At 38.7% G+C, this 22,655-nt stretch overlaps 2 protein-coding genes across 9 annotated transcripts in view; both read right to left on the bottom strand.

The window, feature by feature from the left end:
• Positions 1 to 552: 552 nt before the first annotated feature.
• Positions 553 to 15,937, bottom strand: LOC147181791 (uncharacterized). Of its 4 annotated transcripts, none has more exons than XM_086093996.1 (11): positions 15,671 to 15,937; positions 13,021 to 13,105; positions 11,206 to 11,367; positions 10,258 to 10,455; positions 9,177 to 9,335; positions 8,888 to 8,968; positions 8,628 to 8,763; positions 8,356 to 8,400; positions 7,677 to 8,144; positions 4,695 to 6,139; positions 553 to 4,597 (listed from the first exon to the last, which is right to left on the bottom strand). In XM_086093996.1, the coding sequence occupies exons 1-11, from the start codon at positions 15,730 to 15,732 to the stop codon at positions 4,550 to 4,552; spliced, it is 2,889 nt and encodes a 962-aa protein (XP_085950122.1). In that variant the 5' UTR covers positions 15,733 to 15,937; the 3' UTR covers positions 553 to 4,549. The 4 variants fall into 4 exon arrangements, with proteins under 4 accessions (XP_085950122.1, XP_085950129.1, XP_085950103.1 ...); XM_086094003.1 differs by having other exon boundaries at positions 13,048 to 13,105; XM_086093977.1 differs by lacking the exon at positions 15,671 to 15,937 and having other exon boundaries at positions 13,021 to 13,345.
• A 1,299-nt stretch (positions 15,938 to 17,236) lies between these two features.
• The window catches only part of LOC147181789 (voltage-gated inwardly rectifying potassium channel KCNH2-like), a 44,661-nt gene continuing 39,242 nt past the window's right edge, over positions 17,237 to 22,655 (bottom strand). For all 5 annotated transcript variants that reach the window (XM_086093913.1, XM_086093925.1, XM_086093917.1 and 2 more), the window contains 2 exons: positions 21,798 to 22,320; positions 17,237 to 19,879 (listed from right to left, as the gene is read on the bottom strand). In XM_086093913.1, coding sequence (XP_085950039.1) covers positions 19,769 to 19,879; positions 21,798 to 22,320 — 634 coding nt within the window. In that variant the 3' untranslated portion in view covers positions 17,237 to 19,768. The remainder of the gene's footprint in view (positions 19,880 to 21,797; positions 22,321 to 22,655) is intronic.

Here is a 22,655-nt window from a genome sequence, read left to right as displayed (position 1 = left end):
GATTAATCATGAGTTAACTAGTGAAGTCATGCGATTAATTACGAATTACTTACAATTAATTGTAATCACCTAACGCCACTAATTTTTAATAATCCTTTCTACAAAAAAAAAAAAGATGAAAAAAAAAAGATTAAAAATTAGGGTCGTCAGGCGATGAGAATTTGTTATCGTAATTAATCGCATGAATTCACTAGTTAACACATGATTAATCACAAATTTTACATCTGTTCTAAATGTACAGTAAAAAAAAATTCTAGGTTTTCATACTCTTGTTAATAAAAGTGGGAAAACATGTTAAACGAATAGAAATAGTTCAAATTAATTTTTGACGTCTATAGCTGTCAATGGCAGTGAATGAGTTAATAACAATCAGTGTTACGTTTCACTGCTGATTTCTTTGTTTCATTTGATTTGAAAATATTATAATTAAACACTGTAATTGCTTTGAAAATGATTTGGCCTTGACGGCACGTGAAACAGACCGCAGGAAATGTCCTTCTAGCACGTCACAAAAAGAAGCCAAGAACGTAAGCTTGTCAAACAACAATCACGTTGCAAGATTCAAACCACTTTTAATGTTTGAGAACATGAAAGACAAAACAAACAAACATGGAATCACATTCTTTGGACAGATGAAACAAAGCACGGTGTGCATGGTCGCTAATAATATGGGCTTCTGAGAATGAATCTTTTGCTCACTCTTGACATCAAAAGCCCCAGATGCCTATCTTGTGCTGTGATGATGCAAGAATGGAGGTTGTCACAACAAGCACACGCATTTTCAACACCCGATGTCGGCTTCACTAACGTTGTATCCTTTGATGTCTCAAGCGCAGATCGATGCATTTGCGTGGCAACACACACGATAGCACAAGAATCCACGGATGGCAACATACAAATCTTCAACGGTTTCGATTTTTTTGACATTTCTCTCGACCTTGACTTTCAGCGCAAGTATCCGTATAACAGAAAATACATTTTCTGGAGTTGATGCATGCTCAATTGACATCTGTGGTAAATCATGATACATGACGCAAATGTTTTTAATTTATACCAGATGCTGTAACAAAAATAAGTGTTGTGTTGGATGAAGCGACAGCAGGATATGATCCGAGATAGTAAGTAAGTCGACAGCAAATATCAAGCATGAACAAGGACGGTATCGCCTCTAGGCCTAAACACATCATCGCTGATCCGTGAAAGATTTCTGACTCGTTTTATGACACGCGTTGACCGATGACTGTTAGCATGGCATGCATTTTTGACTCGACATTACATGATTACATGGAGGTCAAAAATCACAGATTTGTATGCGATCACAGGATTGACGGTGTTATCATGCAGTCATAACAAAGTAGCAATGAGGTAGGCATAAAGTCAAACTAATGAACAAGAACCATTCAAGTGCTTGCTTTTAGGTATGTTCAAATGAAACGGCAGACTATCGGGTGTATTGAATATATTCATCACATGAACTGGCTACAGAAGTGTGCGATGACATGTTTGGTTGAATACAATGTTCATTCTTTATAAACTGGTTAAATGAATCACTGCTATGCTCAAGCTTCACTGTCAGTGGAAATGATGTGTCACACAGTTTTGCATGGAGCAGGACCTGATTTACTTAAGGGTTGCGCATGCAAAAACAGAAAAAAATGAAGACCCCCCCCCCCCCCAAAAAAAAAATTGCTCAGACAAACAGATGTGGAAGCTGATCTATGCTGAACGTGTTAAATCGCCACACCGTTCAATTGACGTTCATTATTTTCGGACGCACAATCTGATTGATCAAACCTGAGACAAAAACCGCAATGGCTGATTATAAGTCTTTAAATGTCCAAAAGGCCGGTGCGAATGGCACCGCTACCACGACAAGGAGGGCCGACCAAATGAGAAGCAAAGCGGAAAACTGTTGTTTTTTTTTCTCTGCTCACGTCAACCTTCTTTTGAAATACCAGAATTAAATATTGCAAACATATTCAATCAACAATTAAATTTTGTTATGTTACGAATGATCTTGGTCAAAACTTGATTAGAGCCAAGATGCGGTATATGCTAAATGATACAATGTTGATGAATTTTGTTAAGGTAGAGTAAGTACAGTACTTTAGCTACAGACCATGTGTTTATGTGTAAATCTGTTAATTGTATCGACCCTTGTAGCTAAAAGGTCAATAACACTCTGAGCGGGAGACTTAATTAAAACCTTGTGTTCCTCGGTACTGCTTTCGAGACTAATGCTGCATTCTAGGAACGTGGGAAGTCAGGCTTTTATCCCACTCGTATTGTACGAGGCACAGCAAAGATGATTCATTACGATTAATTGCTTTTTGTTTTGGATAATCAAAACACATTTTCACCTCCAGCAAGCCTTCCATCATAATTTTCCTTTATATAAATAAAGGAATATGTTATCTCATAAGTATTTCACTGAACAACTTCCATGCGGGGAGATAGCGGCATATCTTCGCACAGTCAAGAGTCAAATCACGTTGTGTAACGTCAAACTAAATGAACGGAATCATTCATAAATATCTGTTTAGAATTTGAAGTTAGTCGGAGCTCCCAGTTTGAGTGTGCTCCATTGCACTTACTTTTCCTGGTTGGAGGTCGGAAAAGTCCAATTTCCCACCTTCCTGGAATGCAGCATTTGGCCCAATTGCCATGCATATACAGTGAAACCTCAACTTGACGGCTATAGACGACAAAAATTCATTTGAACTATTTCTATTAGTTTAACATGATTTTCCACTTTTGTTAACAAGCGTATGAAAACCTAGAATTTTTTATTCTACATTTAGAACATGTATACAATGTGTGATTAATTGGGAACAACTACAAATTTTAAAAATTGGGGCGTCATGCGATTACATTTTTTTAAATTCTAATTACTCACATGACTTCACTAGTTAACTCACTAAATGAATTACAAATTTTACATCTGTTCTAAATGTACAATAAAAAAAATTCTAGGTTTTCATACGCTTAACAAAAGTGGGAAAAAAATGTTAAACTAATGGAAATAGTTCAAATGAATTTTTGACGTCTATAGCCGTCAATGGCAGTCAATGAGGTAATCACAATCAAATGTTTTTTTTAAAGGAAAAAATGTTTGCTTAGGCACAAACATTTGGACATTAAACTGTTACAATGCATGACGTAAGACGACAAGTGTCAGCAATATACAGAATGAGATGTCAGCGTTATAGTTTGAATCGGTCAGCATCAAATCTCAGTTGTTGTTTTTTCCCCCTTTTTGTGGCACATTTTCTTAGCATGAGTCCAATGTTGGGTGTGTGAGAACAAGACCTGCTTACTTGCTAGCGTAGGACACAGCTGGTATCACCCCGCTTTTGTGAATTAAGCAGTTGACTTGCATGTTTGATGACTATTGCTGTGTTTTAGTCAAATCTGTTTGCGATGTTTGACAAGAAGCAGCACTGAGTAAAGCTTTAGGAATGCTAACATTAGCTTAGGTTAGATTCCATATGCTTGTCACATTATCAAAAGGTCGTGTTTTTTTCCGTTAGCATATTTCATTTGACATTTACGTGAAATTAAATAGTTGACTCTAGTAAGGAAATAATAATAACAAAAAAAATGGATATTAGGTACTGTAAGTTGATTACCTTCTGCATGAGTACCGTTTTAACAAATTAGGACTAGAAGTTGACTTAAAACATTGTCTGCACAGTTGACACACAACACACACGTTTTATGATGGAAGCAGTTTCACGCTGGAATGGACTACTTACTGATTCATAAAAAAAACAATTAAAAAAAAAAAACAATTGGAAACCGGCCAGCATGGAACTGATCCTGTTCTATGTCGGAGATTCCACTGTATATGTTTTTAGTATGTGATGTACAAATAATGGAAATTTTAATTAGGACTCAAACTGCCCCCCCCCCCAAACAGGTCAGCCAGTCACATTTTTTCTTAAATGTCTTGACAATTTGTCTTTTTTTTTTACTAACTAACTAACTAACTAACTAACTAACAAACACATTTGCTGCAGGCAATCAAATCCACACTACTGTACTGTATATACATTTGATCTTGAAACAAGTCCACTTAGGCAGGCTCTAACATCAACTCAAATTTTGGTGAAGATCTTCATGTCAGATCAATTATAGCTTTATCCAGGACATAAAACACAAAAAATATGTGCGAGCAGCAGATACTGTATGAAAAGAGATATTAACTTCACAGTTGGCTGAAAACGGTAGTTACAAAAAATAAATAAATAATCTAGAGCGACCCAAAAATCATTTACTAACAGTAATTTACTAATCAATTGAGACATAGTGTACAGTACGTCAGGCCTCTATGCCAGCTGGTCCTGTTGGAACAGGCTCCTCCTACTTCTTATTTCAGTCTTCCTTTTAACCGCTGAACATAAATATGGACACGAGTCTACAGTTATTGCTGAAAATAACTATAGACAGATTCTCTCATCCCCCTTGTCAAACCCTTTTTTTTTTAATCTTCTTATTTCCCTCCTCTTCGAAGTATTCGGGAGGAATACCAGTGTTGATTATTGATGGATCATTTCAGGTCGATTCCCTGAGTTGGTGACTCAGCTTTCTCCTTTGCCTAAAACACACACGCCATGCGTTGGTCCACATCCTGATACCTGAATAACAATACAAATTTATGCTCCGCATTTGATAAATATCATGCAGGAACTTACCCTGAGTGAAGGCCGGGGAGGTCTGACCGGTCTGATTGGCCGCACTGGCTCTGCTACGGTGTTAATCTGCCTATGGTACATTGGTTCGAGATCATCAGCTACATCAGGACAGCCAATGTATCCACCAGCCCTGAACACAGACCCAAGATCCCCCTCTAGTATGTCGTGAGCAGTAGGATCATTAGACGTGCCGCAAGTCTGGTTGGTGGACGTGATGTTGCCGCCCATGAGGGTATCTCCAACGCTGATGGCACTGGGTTCAAATCCGAGCAGTTCTTCGGATGCCCCATCACTGTCTGAGCTGTTATTGGTGGGACTGATGTTCCGCTCTGGTTTGAGGATGCACTGATTGTTGTTGGTTTCAGCGTGAACCTCATCTTTGACCAAGTCCAGCACTTCCTGGTTATTGTGGCCGTCGAAATCCAGCAAATCCTCAAATTCATCGTTACCAGAATTCGGTAGTCCGTGGCTACCTAAAACGAGCACTTCCCGATTTTCAACTACTTCTTGATTGCCATAGCTGTCTAAATCCAACACTTCCTGATTCTCTGTACAGGATAAATCGAGTTGTTCCAGGTCACCATGGCTACAACATTCCAGCACTTCTTGGCTATCATTTTCACACTGTTCAACTTCTTTGTCACTTATAAAGTAATAGTCTTCAACTACTTCTTGGTTTTCCGGACTGCAGAGGTCCGGGAAGTCTTGATTTTCTTTGCTTACCAACTTGACATTTTCATTGCTGATCACAGATTCCAGCTCCTCTTGGTTTCTGCTTTGAAAGACGTCCAGCGGTTCTTGGTTATCATTGCTACGAGGATCAAGCACTTCTTGGTTTTCATGGGGAAGAAGTTGCAGTACTTCTTGATTGCTATAGTTAAAGGCTTCTTCTTCTTTGTCCTTACTGTCAAATCGACAGAGGGCCACGTCTTCCATGTTATCGTCGCAACACGATTCTGGCACCTCCTCATTTTCTTTTTCAAGGCTGAGCTTAAAGCCATAGGGATCCGAGTCCTGTACCATCTGGGAAGAGGGGATTTCATACTCATAGGAATAAAAGTGGAGTGGGTCTGGTTGAGAAGACGGGTGTTCTGGGTCGTAAACCAGATCTTGATCACTGGGTACCGGGCTCAGCTCAGCTTCATCGGGGTCTAAGAGGGTGAGACTCGAATGTTCTGGACTGAGCTTGAAGCCATATGGATCAAAGGAAGACTGACTTGTTAATTCACAGTCAAAGTTCAGGTCGGTCTGCTGCGACTCGGCTTCAGCGTAGAGTTTATGAGAGTCGACAGAGTTGTGAGGGGTTGAAGGGTTTCCTGGTTCGTCGTTGATGTCGCTCATCCAATCTTCTCCAGGATCATCATCAAGAGACTGAGTGTTGTCTTTCCCGCTTGTTCTGTCCGGCACCAACACTGCTTGATCGCCAAGCTCAGGGACAGTGTTAGCTGAAGGGAAATAAAGAGTTCACGCCAGGGTTACAATGGTGAAACGTGCAAGAACTTTTTAAGGGACTGGCACGCCAACATACAATTACCCAAGGTCCTAAATTTAGCCTAACAAGAGGTGGGCATTTCGTCAGGACTGACAGAAGGCCCGTCAGTCCGTCACTGATGGACGCCTGTTTTGCTGATGAATGATGGGAAACTAAAAAAAAAAAGACAAGCTAAGCACTGACAGAAATGGGTCACCAACTGGGTCAAGTACCGACGGACCTCTCAGTTTCTGCTAATGGATACTACAATAGTAAAAAAAACAAAGTATGTCCATATTTTCTTTCTTTACTTGTTTAAGATAAATCCATCAAATTGACATTGACTTTGCTGAATTGCTGTTCAAAGACTCTCCCTCATAATGTGATTCAGCTTCAGCTATTTTGCAAAGAATGTCCAAAATTAGAGTCTGGCGATGTTCAAAGCGAATAGGGGCATAGCACATCAAAGGGTGTTTCAAAAATGAATTAAACTTCGAGGTGGTGAATATTTTTACCTAAAAAAAAACAAGTTTTTGTAAAGCATGTATAATTTTCCTTCCAATTCACAATTGTGTGCCACTATTTGTCTCTCTATGACAGGGGTCTGCAACCTGTGGTTTTGGAGACACATGCAGATCTCCAGGGGCTCCCTGTGGACCTTTTGTAGTAATAAAATATATATATTTTTTACAATTTTATTTTTATTTTTCAAATAAAATATTCTTGAAATGAATTCATGATTTTGATTTTTTTTTAAAGGAATAATTAAATATTCAAAAAGAAACGAAGAGTAGATGAAAAAGTTTTTAAAAATGCCTAAAAGTCCCAAAAATGACCATAACATGTCCAAAAAGGTAGAGGAAAAGCAGAAAATGACCATAAAATGTCTATGAAATTGCCAAACGTGTCAGACATTATTTTTTTTCTTCAAAAAACGGCAGAAAAGAAAACTATAAAATGTCCAAAAACAAAACACGAAATCCTGAAAATTACCATAAAATGTTGACGAAATTAGAACATTTATAGCAAAATAGGCAGAAAAAAACAGCCGTAAAATGTCCAAAAAATGAAGAAGAGGCAGAAAATTACCATATGTCCATAAGATGGCCAAAAATCTCAAAAATGCGAAAGAATGGCAGAAACGTTTAAAAAATATATGAAAAAGAAAGTATGAAAAATGACAAAAAGGTAGAAGAAAATAAATTGGGTGCAGCGTATTTCTGTGTTCTGGTGCAGCTCTAATTAGCTATTGGGCCCTCAGTACAGTAGACTGTCTAACACGAACACACTGTTCCGCTCATCATCATCACAATGCTCAAATGTTTTGCAGCGCCAGACAGATGCTTTTGTTATTTATTTGGCCTAAAATGGCTCTTTTGACAGTAAAGGTTGCTGACCCCTGCTCTATGAAATACATTTGAATGCAATACATTTACTGTATGCTTGTGTTTTTTTTTTAATGTGAAAACGTTTACGAATACTGTTGCAAGCCACCAATATTTATCATTTACCTTCCTCCACTTTTGCCGTGGCCTCCTTGGTCAATTCTCCAGCTAGAGATCCAAGAGTGTGCTCTTCTATGTCTGAGGGTGGGGAGACCGCGGCGAGGTCCAGTTCGTACCCATTGGGATCCGATTCTACGGAATATTGACCCTGGGAACGCCAGCCTCGAATGGGCAGCGGGCCCAGCTCCTCAGATGAACTCTGGATTGGCTTAAATCCATGGTCATCATCTGCCCCAGGGATCGTGTCAAGATCCTCTTGACTATAGCTGATCTCAATGTCGCTATCTTCATCCGGAAACTCCGACTCAAAACACTGCGTCCCCGTTGAAGCTTTATTTTCAGCACAGGATAGACTCGCGTCAGCCTCATCGCAGATAATGACTGCCCCTTCATCGCAACCAACGTTTGCCTCCGGAAACAAAATGTCCGCTGCAAATGGGTCGCTGCCTTTGAAAGGATCTGACGTAAATCCATCTGAAAAGGAGATAATATCAGAATCAGAATGTGACACAAAGCAATCATCAGAGTATCTTTTTACAGAGCACATAGCACGACAGTACTTTATTTTTTTTTAAGAAACTCTTAATCTTCTTATTGCATACTATTCGGTTAAGCAAAAACGAAAATGGAAAGGAACGTTCTATTACTTCTACTTCAAAAAAATCTATTGATAAAAGTCAGTTACCTGATGAATCTGTTTTTGGGAATAGGTCTTCATTAAAGAGGTCATCTGCAAATAGAGTAGAAACATAACTAACGAAGAAACATAATTGATTGGCAATCAGTGACTACAAAGCACTCCTTCATTTCATAAAGTCATTCTACCGTTGGGGTTCAAAATCAATGAAGAAGAGGGATCTTCACATGAAAATGCAATGCAGTATATTTAATGAGAAACATGAAACGTGCTGAAAAATTAAACTGAATGTTTAAAATCACACATCATGCGTAACATACGGCCTATCTGACAATGTGCAAAAGGGTCATCTTGGTAGAAGTCCAGTTTGTTTAGAACGGACAGTTCCTTGACTCCCCCTTGTTCCTCACTGATGTCACCCTCCTCCGGATCATCTTCGAGGTTCGATCTGTCCATCTAGAGAACAAACAAAAGCTTATTTGAACATTTCATTATCGACATGATCTATTTCTCATCAAGCAGATTAGTGTTGTCTTCTTGAAGAATAATAACGGAATGACATGCGGATGACTAAACTCACCTTTGGTGAGCTGCTGCTGCTGTCATCGACCTCTTCTCTGGTATCTGCCAAATTATTGCAGAAGGGCGCGCTGTTGGCTACCTGGTCACACAAATACCCAAGTAGGCAATTTCAAATGTCTAGAAATCAGTTAAAGACAATCTGAAAGCTGCCAAAAAATGAGATTTTGAGAAGATAATCCATAATATAAAACGTTATAGAATTGTTTGCAATTTCTGAAAACAACATTGCACGCAACAACTTTCCATAAAGCAACTGATGAACTCGCTATCACTATGAAGCGATTTACCATTATCAGGTCAGCATACGCGGGCAGTGATTGGCTCCTCCCCCAAGGTCTTATTGGAAGCGGTTCATCTTCAGTGGTGTCTGCAGGAGATGTTGAGCCATCGAGTTGGCTCTCGGGAGTGACGGCACCACCCGACACAGAACAAAGCGTGTGCTCTTCCTGCATGGATGACACCAGTCACTGTTTTTGGTCTTGTCACTAAATAATTCACACAAACAAAAAATGGTGACTCATACAACTACAGGCCTGTCCCACTTTTTGCAATAATCCAAAATTCTGGAAAAACACTTCAACAAGAGATTCATTCTTCGAAAGATGACTCGGAAAAAACTCTACTCAATGATACAGCCTTTTCACTTTTGATACGATACTGATATCGCAGCCTAGCGTACTGTCCAAAACCGACATTGATACGATATGACGGCAGGAATAATACTGTTCATGATTTAATAAATTTTTTTGTATGAAATGTTAGAAAAGACTTGATCAAGTGATACCATACAAACAAAGAACAATAGTTAGTAGCAGCAGGTATGACAAAATATGACCCATTTATTCCAAACATTCGGATTACAGTACATAAATTTAACCTAGAAGAGCAGGAGCGGAGTGTAGAATGGACTGCATGTAAATGAGTGCTAATATCAGAGATTTTTGCTCTAGACCGATATAATTCAAGAAAGTTTTTTTGGGGGGTGATATCGGATCAATATCCGATCAGAGGTCCAGAAAGTAAAAACCCTGCCACAGTTTGGCTTTAGCCAGGTGTTAGCTAACGAGCTCCCTAGCTAGCTCCCTGGGTGCTCGGTTACCTGCTAGGGAGCTAGCTAGCTAGCACAATGGGCTAAAGTCAAACCTAAAATCGGGACACCCAGTACGGATATAGTGTGACTCATTTTCAGTCCTGGAATTTCAAGGTTCAGTTCGGCCCTTTTTGGTTCACAATGTTTTCATGAGGATATTTGACCCTTATTAGTGTATCAGTCTCCAACCATATTCTATTTAATAAAGAAAAAATCAATACACATAAAAACACCAATACTGTATTGTTCATCTAACAAATGTGCACTTTCTCCCGTACCTGCAAGATTTCTTCATAGGACTGTCTGATCGAGTCCTGGAGAGGACAGTTCCTCTCTCCAGCCTCCTCCATCTTCCTCTTGGCCTGTTTCACCTCCTCTTTGATCTTCTTCAGTCTCCATCGGGCTCTTGCAAGCTCTCGCTCGTACTCCTCAACCTGGCTCTCCCTCTTAACCTCCTCAGCCTGCAGAGATAGGATCTGGAAAGTGCAAAGATTGACAGTCACTAAAATGATCATTACGCATTAAAATGCTATTGTGCAATTTGCTACACGAGAGGGGTGAGTTTAGAGGGGTTCCTCCAAGGCTATATTCACACTGCCACTCAATTCTTTTTTTGCCCCTATAACTGACAATCAATCATCTGTGAATTTGCAGATTTGTTTCGAGTAACAGTGTTGAATTTATATTTGACTTTAATTCAATCCCACTCGAAACATAAAGTTGACATTCGTTATATCATGATCGTGATTCGCCCTCGCAGACGGGTCATTTATTACACACGGCAATGATGTGAGAAGTGGAACCATGCAATTAATTACGATTGCAAATTCTAATCACCTGACGTCCCTAATTTTTAACTATATATTTAAAAATATTTTCTTTTCTTTTCTTTTTTATAAAAAAGAAGAAAAGATTATTGAAAATTTGGGGCGTCAGGTGATTAAAATTAATTGTAATTAATCGTGTGACTTCACTCGTTAACTCACGATTAAAAAAACAAAATATTATTAAAAATTAGGCGTCAATGGCAGTGAATGAGTTAAAAAAAAAAAGAGTTGTTTTTATAAAGTCTTTATCACTGATTTTCACCTATTGAGGATGGTTCGGGAATATGTCCGCAGAGATAAACAGGGGCTCACTGCACATCTGTCAGGGCTTGTGTGGTAGGTGAAGCTTAGTCCATGAATTAATGAGGTAGTGCCATACATTAGATAGTGTGAACGAACCTGTTGACTCTCTTCATAGCAGAGCTGTCTGGTGGCTTTTATTTGTTGAATAAGTTTCTCTTTGTGCTCCTCTAATTTGACCAGAGTCTCTTCTAGCTCCTTTCGATCCGACTGCTGCTCCTGCAGCTCCAGATTCTCCACCGTTACCGCATTCTCAAGCTCCTACAAATGCAAAAACACATAAACATTTACACGTTTTCAGCAGTTGGGTATGACATCATATGATATGATGACATGGCAAAGTAAAAGTAACCCCAAATGAAAATTAAAATCCCCAACATATTCACATTTAGGGTTTGAGAGTGAATGAGCATTTTGACTGGCTATAATGAAATGAGGGAGATGATGCAACATGTGGTGCAACACTCAAAACATTTAATAAATATACAACCAAATACAGAACAAACATAATTCCCATACCAAGTATAAATACCATTAGTACAGTACTATTGATACATACCCCCCGCCCCCCCCCCCCAAAAAAAACCCACAGTGACACACAGGTAAGTTTAAAAGAAATCCCTATATGTGCCAAAATATCATTTTCCCCATAAAAATGCATGAAATGAATGGCAATTTTGCATTCTTCAAATTTTTTTTATTTGCAGTTCCTGATCCCAAAGCGGCCACAAAAAGACATCAAAATAAGCCTGGTCTATGTACTCACCCATCCTTACATATGATGACACTTTTGTGATATATTTTCAACAATTGCGGAAAACCGTCAATCAATATAACATAGCCCAGCTATAAAATACAAACACAACCTTTTAAAAAAAAAAACATGTGTGCCAAAGTCAAATATCAATACGGTGCTCTTCATCTCCTTTACAAACACAAGGTTTTATTAAAATATCATTCATTGTCCCTATAGAACAGTCCAGTAATTCTGAACAAAGCGCTGAGAACTAAATATAGCCAAAAATTAAAAGCAAATTGAAAAAAGTTATTGATTTGAGAAAGTGATGAATTAATTCCTTGATCCATACTGGAAGTGGAAAATAAATATGCACCTTAGAGAAAAAAAAATCAACCACCATAAATTGCTCCTTTGCTGTTTCCTGTTACAATCGATTTACTATTTATTTTATTAACGCTTAGTACTAGGGGTGTGCCGAAAAATCGATTTTCATAAGAATCGCGATAGGATTCAGAATCGATTTTAAATGTCCCAAAATAGATTTTATTTAAATTATTTTATACTGTCTTACATTTGTCTGTGTGTGCCTTTATTTGGAGCGCTGTTTCATGTTGTACCCGATTTGGCCACTTAGGGGCAGTGTGGTTCTACGCGGTCTAATACACTGTTAAGTTGTAGCCACATTAGAGAGTAGAAGGAAAAAGTCACAATCAAGTTATTTCAATAAAAGTTTTTTCTTTTGGAGTGCGGAGCCGGGTTTTTTTAGTGATAAAAGTGCCGCGAGTAGCGCGCTAATTAACATTAGCGAGTCTGACTGGAGTAGATCATTACAATTCCTTGCACATCTATAGATAGAAGCAAAAATCATTGTCAATCAAATCATTTTGAATCGAAAATCGCTCTTAATCGGAAATCGCAGACCCAAAAATCGGAATCGAATCGTGAGACGTTCAAAGATCCCCACCCCGACTTATTACCACGTCACATTACTGCATGCATAACACAAGAGCATCATGGGAAATGAAGTGCTTGCTGAAATGAAAATGGTACACATAAGCAAACTGTGTATGTCCTGTCCCCATTACTAGGTATGTTGAGAGATGCAAGAAAAATGAGGTGACGTGCATCATACAACAAATGAACATGCACAAAAAACCACAGGCACACACACACACCAGCGCAAGGTGCTGCGGTCTTCTTACTCTGATCTCGGATGACTTGCTGAGCACTTTCTCATCCGTTTCCACGACGTCAGTTTCCCTGGGAGACGACCAGCAGAGGAGACAAGAGTGTTTAAGCAGCGAGGAAAGGGAGCGTTCATTCTTCCAATTAGCCTTCCCTCCATCATGCCCTCCTTCCCATGAGCCGTCTAATTTATCCTGGTGCACTGCTGGCTCCTCCATTGCTCGCAGTCGCTACACCGCAGAGGAGGCGGAGCTACATCCGTGAACGTGACAGTACGTGTACGTGTGTGCGTGTGTGCGCGTGTGCGTGTGTGCGCGTGTCCGTGGTCATCGAAGCAAGAAGCCACACTGCACCAATGTGAGGCGGGGAAACATGTGAAGGAGGTGAGTCAGACACAGCGTCGCTGGAGTGGGCGTGGCCATTCCAAAGGAAACATATTGATTAAATGCTTTTTTTTCTCCCTACGTCACAATCGCATCAACTGGCTCCCCCTCCAAAGCACACCTCCATCGCCATTATTCGCTACTGCAGTCTTCAGCATTAGAAACAGTCATTCATAAAAAAATACCGCAAATGACCATCTAATTTATATGTGAAGAGATCATCTGGTTCATCAAAAATATTAAATAATGTCAAATACACAGATTTTGATTTATTTATTATTATTATTATTTTTTGTTGTGGTGAAAATTTACAACGGCGTATGAGGGCCACTTATAAATATATTACGCTGTCGTAAAAATGTGTGGAAATTTAGTGGAGTAAATTTTAGTGGGAGAATATTGTAGTTTATTGCTTTTCAGAAAGAATGGAATGGACAACTAAAAACACGGAATGTGCAAAATAATCATTTAATGATTGTGACTTGTGATTGATGGTTCCCACTGGCACTGATTGCCTGACAAGCAAACCGCAAGCTGTAGCCATAAGAGCCGCGTTGGTCACAACATGGAATTACTGAAGAGTTTCACACACAAAAAAGTTGATGACTTTTCAAATTAAAGCAGACGTTGCTGTGCCCAGGCCAGGGGGCACCGCACGTTCTTGTCTAATCTTAGCTTCTCTAACTCTCCAAAAGCATGGATACTGTTCGTGAATTTTTCAATGTTAATAGCAGTGGTGTCAAACATGTCATTGGGGTCCAATCTGTCCCGAGAGAACAGAACACAAACTGCAGTTATTCAAGAAAATGAACTGTTGTTGCTAATTTTGTCCACTGGTGGGCACACTGACAACCATAATGACATTCTGAAATTTGGCTGTTAGGCAGGGATGAATGCAAACATAAATTACAATATAATATAATATTTTGACCTATCGTTATAGCTCGATTCCTGTCTTAGATTTCCCGTTTGAAATAAAATCTGCACTTACTGATGCATTCAGATTGATATTCCCGATCATGGAGAAAATGTGTTGTTTGTGTTGTGCAAATTTTTTGGGGGCCAGGAGGAAGCCCCGGGGACGACGCAGGACACACTGGAGCCCTCTCGAAAAGCTGAATGAAGTGGCTGGGGAGAGGAAAGTCTGGGCTTGCCTGCGAAAGCTTCTGCCCCCCGCGACCTGGCACCGGGTAAGGGGATGAATGGATGGAGAAATGGATGGATGTTTTTTGGTTGAATACTAGAGGAAACCTCATCCCCTGAGAAAACCCACGCAAGCCTTTGGAGAATAAGCAAACTCAGCACAGGAGAGCAGATCCTAATCTTGACTAATGAGTCTTTGCTAAGCACATGTGGTAACTAAAGTGCCCACATTGCACTACAGTTTACATGAGAGGATGTAAGAGACATTTAATTATTAATGTTGTATTCCCTGAAATACTATTTGCTAAAACAACATCTATCAGTAAGCCTATACAGTTAGCGCTGTCATTTTTATTTTATTGATTTATTTTTAACTTTGTTTGATTTACATAGCACGTAAATGTTGGCCTACATATTAATTTATGAACTTGACTAAACAGCGGTTTGGCACCAGCGGATTCACCTCGTTTTTTTTTCTTCCAAAGGGAGGTGAGCACTAATCTTTTTTTCATATAGAAAACGCTTAGTAGGCCATTTATCCCCGCTTATTCAAGTACTTTAGGGGTTAGAAAATGTATTTTATTTTATTTAAAGACATTTATAATAGGTGTCAACTATACACGGATTTAAGCTATTTGCTGGCCATCTGGGTCCGTATTTCCCGCAAATAGCGGGGCACCACTGTCAGTTATTAGCTTACAATTGCATAAACTTTTAGGCTGAAATGTGTAAATGTGACGTAGGTCTAATGGATGAAATTAAAATACGAAATAAAAATGGAGCGAATGATGGTTCTCAGTTAACCAATCAATTAACTTCAACTCTAAATTTGACTGGAAGCCACCTCAGGGATTCAGATATAAATCAACTGTGACATTGTAAATGAAGCAGAATAAGTCTATATCGATATTCAATACTTTAAATTACCTTCGTGTGGTTTTGTTTGATGCGCACACATCTCCTCATCGGCACAAATCCCTAAACATTAGTTTAAGTGCACTCGCAATAGCATTCACAAAGTCCAATTTTCTCTCTAGTCAGGTTTAAAAGCCATATCATGTGATATATCGCAAGCATGTCACGCATAAATATGAAACAGACGCATTATGTGTACCCTTTATCCTTTGGGTTTCTAGCGCTCGATGTCCTCAGGCAGTCCAGAACAAAACGCATCATTACTGCAGTGCTCGCATTCTCATCCTCCGGACCGTCGCTTCCGCCAACGACCGTGCAGCTCGCTTGAAATGATGGGCGACAGGGAAGACGCCCCTGTTATCGCCCGCTCTGCTTTCTCTGCCTTCTTGACAGGTTCCTGAGGTGAAAGGAAAGTCAAAATCCTCCGACACAAAGATGATAAATTAAACTGAGTCTAGCGATAAAAAAAAAATAACGAAGCAGAAACATACACATCCTTTCTCAAACTTCAAAATAAAATATATGACTGAATCAACGACTTGTATTGTTACGGTTAAGTATTTAATTATTTTAAAAATATCACAGTAGGGCTCCGAACTACATAATTTTAGACAATGTTTCAAACCCATACTTTGAAAAAAAACATTTGACTACCTCATAACTTATTATAGGTCTCATCCCGTTCTGCAGCATCGCTCTTGCTTTCTGCTCCCACATGATCTAAATGTAATCAGGAATTAGCAAAAAGCACGCATCATAGTTCCATACAAGAACTAAAAAAAAAAAAAAAATGGAAAATGAAAAATGAAAAAAAAAATCAAGTTACTGTGATATTCCACAGGAAGCGCTGCACGTTGTAAATAACGTAATTTGATTGTTGTTGTATTTTACTACGTTTTCTTAAACTTAAAGTGCCACCAGAAGCTATAGAATTTGAATCCCTAAACTTGAATAATTGCATTGAAGTACTGAATTTGAATTACATGAATCGAATTGTTTAATTTCAATCATTTCAGTGAAACACTTAATCTGATTTGTACAATTGGAATTTATTAGTTTGGAACTGAAGTCCAATAAACTTGATATCATACATTTAATATTTGTTTGTGTAGTGTTGCAATGTTGATTATCTTGCTTATTTATTGTGGAATATCATAAAAGCTCTGCAAAAGTGTTTGTTTCATCAACAATGAATTTTCGATTTCAAAATCAGCACAAAAACACCACACAGACAACAAACAGTTTCTAAAGGAATAACAAATAATTTCTTCGAACGCAAATCTCAGAAATAAGGCTGCGTAACATTATTTCTTTACAAAGTACACACTATTTTGTACTTAAAGACAGGCACCTCTTGCAACCAATTGGGAATTGGCTGTTAGCCTTAGAAGACTGGTACCTCATTGGTCAACTATGCAACATGTGTCACAGAAGAAGCTTTCATGTCTTCCTCTTCATCCTTGCTGTAGACATTTATTACAATTGTAAGATCGGACCATTTTTAACCATGTTTTTTTCTGCATACCTATAGGTCAGGGTTTAAGCTTTTAAACTGAGTAGTCAGCAATAGATTAGAATGCTATTTTCATTTTGTATATCTATAGTAGGGCAGAGCAAGGTTAAGACGACCCCCTTGGCTAAAATATTTACTTACCCTACTCATATTTTCATTATTAGGAGTTTCCCCAACAGATTAGGACACAGAGATCCTAAATTTACAACAAAATACAGACGCAGTATTTATTCTCTAGTAGAATCATTTCAATACAGCTCAGTGTGTAACATTTTGAATAAAATTAATTGCATAGAAACGGTACGTAATACTCAATTTTGACTTTTTCAACCCAGATTTTAACTACTGCACTGATGAGGATGAAAACATTTTCTTGAGTGCAGTCTAAATCTAAACAAATAAAAAAATCTCGTGTGTTCTGAAATTTTGAACATTTCTTGCTAATTGTAATAGTGTTGCTTTGTTAAACTAAATCTGACCATTATTTATATTATGATGGATATTTATTGGAAATGCAGTCAGACAGAATGAGGTTTGAGAGGGGACAGACAGAGAAAAGAGAGAACAAAGCAAACAACAAACACAAAAAAGAACAATAGCAGTATACAACATCATTTGACGACTATAACATTTCATATGAGACAGGTCTATCTATATTATGTGGACTGAGAGTGTGTGAGGAAAGGTCACAACGAACACCTAAACACCAGTAGAAACAGAGTGCGGATGAGAGCGCAGTCCACCAGTCACCGAGCAACTAAATCCCACGGCCGTGTCTCTGGAGACATGCTAGTGAATCAACAACGTGACACAAGGCAGTTCGTCATCAAGTGGAGATGCTGCGCAGGTACGATGAGGATGGGCGAGTTATTCATTAAGTACTAAAAACATCACCTTACTGCAGACTCAGCAGATTAAAGTGACATCAAGCTGCATTTGAGGTTCAAGTCTGCTGAAGAAATGCTGTTCATATCGCAAAATGTTGGGTAGGGTACTGAGTACCGTGGGCTAGCAACAAATATTAGCATTGTTGCTCTCTAATGGAAAAAAATAAAATAAAATAGACAGCAACACAAGTTTAGAATCTCCCACAAGTTCTCCAAGCTTTACATGTGTCAACAAACATTTTTTTCTTTGTGCTGAAAACATTTCTACAATTTATTGGTAAATACATGTCAGCTTTATCCATCCTTTAAGCAAGGGTGAGCTGAAGCTATCCCCATGTGACTTTGTGGCAAATTTATTCACACTTACAGAACATTTAGTGTCTTCAATCAACCTGACATGCATGTTTTGGAGATATGGGAGGGAACCAGAGGGGGGGGGGGGGACATGAATACAGTACTCCAACCACAACGCTGGACTAAGCAGTAACTACTCATTTTTTAAAGTAAAATGATGGGGAAAGTATCTTAATTAAATATTTCAATTGAGTATATGAAAATGAATTGGGATGTGACCCACTCAGAGTGTGCCTATCCCTGAGTTTGAAAATAAAATATAGTCAAGCTTATTTGTATAGCCCTTAAACACAAAATAATCTCAAAGGTCCACGAGGAGCAATTTATGTGGAGACAAATGAGTCAAAAGATTCACTCAACACTAAACATAACCTTCATGGCTAGAATCCTTATGCACAGCGGAAGTATTAAGAGGTTAGGTGCAGTTCACAAGTAGTGAGGGAAGACTAGAGCGCATCAGTAATTTCGCAAACGGCCGATCCTCTTCCAGGCCGGTTGCCTACCCAACACCCACTAGTTAACTAGTGAAAGACACAACACTGACAAGTTAACTAGTGAACGGCTCTTGAAGTCTACATGTTGAACTAGTGGCAAGCAAATGTTTTACTAGTGATGCCCCACATATCCACTAGTTACACTAGTGAGACATTTTGACTGAACTAGTTCAACTAGTGAGGTCACAGTGCTTTTGTGCCTTACTAGTTAACCAGTATGACTTTGAACATTACTTGTTTGGTCCAGTGCATAAAAAAAAGCTGACTAGCTGCGAGTTTGGCATTACATGCATGCTTGTATGTGTCACCAGTTAGACTTGTGTCAGCACTAGTTCGAAGTGGCACAAGTTGCAGAAAATGTGACATGTCAGTGTTTTTGTACAAAGCGCAGAACTAGTATGGCTGAATGTCCAACTCGTTCTGACGAAGACTGCACTAGTTAAGAAACACTACTGTCTGATATCAAGGATATGGAATAAATGCTCAAAGGGCTTGCCATACAAGTGCAACTACAACACAGAGTCACACATATTTAACTAAACTTGCATATACTGTATCTTTGAAAGTGCGCACGCACAATTACAGGCATGCATACATGCACACGCACAGAAAGTATATAGCCTACTTTTATGACTTTATGTGTTTCATTATTAATGGTGTTATTTTTTGTCTTTTCTATTTTTCATCACTCCATCTCTGCCTTGCTCATCTAACGGTCGCAAGCACACGAGGGACCTGATCGATTAACAGCTCATTTGGTTGCTTAGTGTCTAGCCGTAATGAGTATAGTGACGGGTCTCCTCTAGACCCTAATCCAGATGTGACAGCTTCCTCTGCACAGCCAGCAAAGCGCAAGACTGGAGTTTCTATCTAATGTCAGGCACTCGCTAGACTAGACTAGAATGTTTTTCATCATGTAGCAATAAAACAACCTTGACTCCAACTGGCACATTAAACAAATGTGCCCTCTCTTCCAACATTCCAGTAATCTCCAGGTAATAGTGGATATTTCTTGGTAAACTAATTGACACTGCATTTTTTTCCCCAGGCTATGGAAGCGTGGTTCTCAGTGGGCTGTCTGGGTCTGACGTACTGATGGGGCAAAGAGGAGTCGTCAACAGTTGATGCTGGGCTGACTGGTCCTCTGTGGTGACACCATCCTGCCAAGACAAGATTATTTCAGTAAATGGGTTCAAAAAAACTAGTTTTATATGCAATGTCAATACATTTATTGTATGTTGTATGTACTGTATTGTATGTTATTTATTTTGACTTTTATTATTCGCCTCACTTTTCCGTCCCCTGTCTACTTCCACATACACAACATTTGATTTTCATAGTTCAAATTTCGATTTGCTCAAAAATTTCACGCCAATAGGAATCAAATTTTTCTCATTCCATTAATATAAAGTTTTTGCACAAAATAAAACATTTCCCCCATTTTATTTTTAATGGAACAGACATTCAACTTTTTCAAAGTTCAACTTTCCACAACCACTCCCTTACATACAACTGATCATCATTCCCAGGTGTCCAATAATCAGGAGGTCGTGAGTTTGAATTCCACCTCCGACTATAAATTGCAAATGCATCCATGACCATTATGCTAAATGATGTATGATGGATGAAATGTATACCAAATGACTATCATATGGGGAAATGCATTATGATTTCACTTAAATGTTTAAACACATGTACCCCCCATTAAGCTTCAACAATAGCTTTCAGTATTACACTACATTATTCAATATAAATACGCAGTGCACCATGAACATCAACAAGTCACTTAGCTCAATGGTTAAGAACATGCCATGACATGGTTCAAATCCCGGTTGGATCAGACTTTAGTCCAAATGCAATTTTGAAGAATAATCATTGTCTGTTTCAGGTGTGTTAAACATACGGCCTATAGGCCGGATCAGGTCCGCAAATGGTTTTAATCCGACCCGTGAGACAATTTTGTAAAGTAAAAAAAAAAATTGTAATGTTGGACCAATTAATCAGCCGGCCACAATCAAAACGCATAAATTCGTAATTTCACAAGCAGTCCTCAGATGAGCAATGCAACTTGTACACAGAATCGTCCTGGATGTGATTATTTTACACATAACGGTTTGTTTATTTATTAATTAATTTTTTTAAACAAAGACTGACATAAATGTGTTAAATATAACACAAATTCAATTACTGGTGACACAACTACCTATGACAAGGATTATCATCCTTATAAATTCATTAACTGCGCCACACAATGCATTCTGGGAACAATACATATGCAAAACTGGTAGATTTAACACGTCCGGAACTCATACAGGCAAAGCTTTGCCGCGTTCCATTTGGATTCGTGTTATTTTTTGGAACATTATAATTACAGTTAAGCTCCGTAATTTAGGGCTGGCCCACAAATAGCGAAAATCTGCGTATAATTGACGGCAATTGTTTTTAAGTTATATACCATTATTTTACCGATCCGGCCCACTTGGTAATATATTTTCCTCCATGCGGCCCCTGAGCTAATATGAGGTTGTCACCCCTGGTCTAATTATTTAACATTCATTATATTTAATGTCATTTCTCATTATTAAGTTTTTTTTATACAGTATTATTCCATTCTATATCGTAACATTCAAATTAAACGCAAGCTTTCAGTATTACTCAATTACATACCCTGTCAGTACCATTTCACAGCACTTCAATGTTGGCAGCAAGTCCACTATGGCTCAGTTGGTAGTGCGACGGAACATTTGCACAGCAAACGGGAGAACAGGGTTTGAATCCCTGTTTAGACTAAGTTCAAGCTCCGTTTTATTTATTTACCATTCAGCTACAATTAATATTTTTTTATGTTCACATAATGTATCTTTCAATGTACTTCACAAGCATTCCAAAATCATTCTGCACATACACACGTTAAAATATTAGCATTCAAAAGCAATTACTCTAGAAATCGCACATCTAGTTTTTAATGAATGCAATATAACCCATTAGGGCACTGTAATTTGGTTGTTGTTGTAAAACAATATTTGAAAATATATTATTTTCTATATTTCATCATCATTATGATTGTGCATTTATTACCTGTGATGTCATTTGCGTCCTGACAAGAAGAGGCGGTTGAGCAATATCCGTAGATTGCATGCTTGTGTTGGTGAGAGATGACGGTCGGGAGCACAAGTTAGAGGGTAAAGTCAACAGATTCCCACGAGTCTGGAAGTGGGCAGTAGAGAATGACTCATCGGACGTGGAGGGACGTGGTGGAGAGGTGTTGAACTTCTGTTGTATGTCGGGAGAACAAAGAGGAGACGTCTGAATGTGTGAATCATAAAGTGGAGGGGAGTTAAGAAATAGTTGGATAGAAGAACCACATGTTCCAATTTGAGACTTTGAAAGCTGTTGTAGTTTTTCAGGGGACAGCTGTGATTTGCAAATGGTTGCTGAGGACTTTGTGAGGCTCTTGGGGAAGGACTCAGCAGAAGGGGACTGAATGGGAGAAGAGACAGCCGTTGTTGGTGATGTATTGTAGGAAGGAGGGAATGTTGACGTCGGTCTCTGAAGCAGTTGCATTATCACCCCGATGTCTGATGACATTCGTAATTCCAGCCTAGAAAACACGCATCCATATATTTAAATGAGTTGATTGATTTGGAGTTAAAATAGGCTACGACTTATCTCGAGCTGAACGAGTTTAGGAAAAGATTGATTTAGATTGTTTCCGAGAGATATTTCATTTTTGGTTAAACTGATGATTTTCTTCTTCAAATGAAGTTTGAGTGCCATATCACAATGCCCTGGGGCATGTTTGCCATTAAGAATGTCATGATAACTCCCAAACGGCTAGTCCATTCCAGGCTGAAATGTTCACACATTGGCAACACATATGTACGTATTGCGGTATTGTCAAAAAAAGTCACGTACACGTAGATTTTTTTCAGGAGT

This window comes from Leptonotus elevatus, chromosome 1 (assembly GCF_054856555.1).
Source record: "Leptonotus elevatus isolate MCC_2025b chromosome 1, RoL_Lele_1.0, whole genome shotgun sequence".
Taxonomy (NCBI): Eukaryota; Metazoa; Chordata; class Actinopteri; order Syngnathiformes; family Syngnathidae; genus Leptonotus; species Leptonotus elevatus.
Note: the sequence above shows the minus strand (reverse complement) of the source record. Positions and strands in the feature narration are given on the sequence as shown.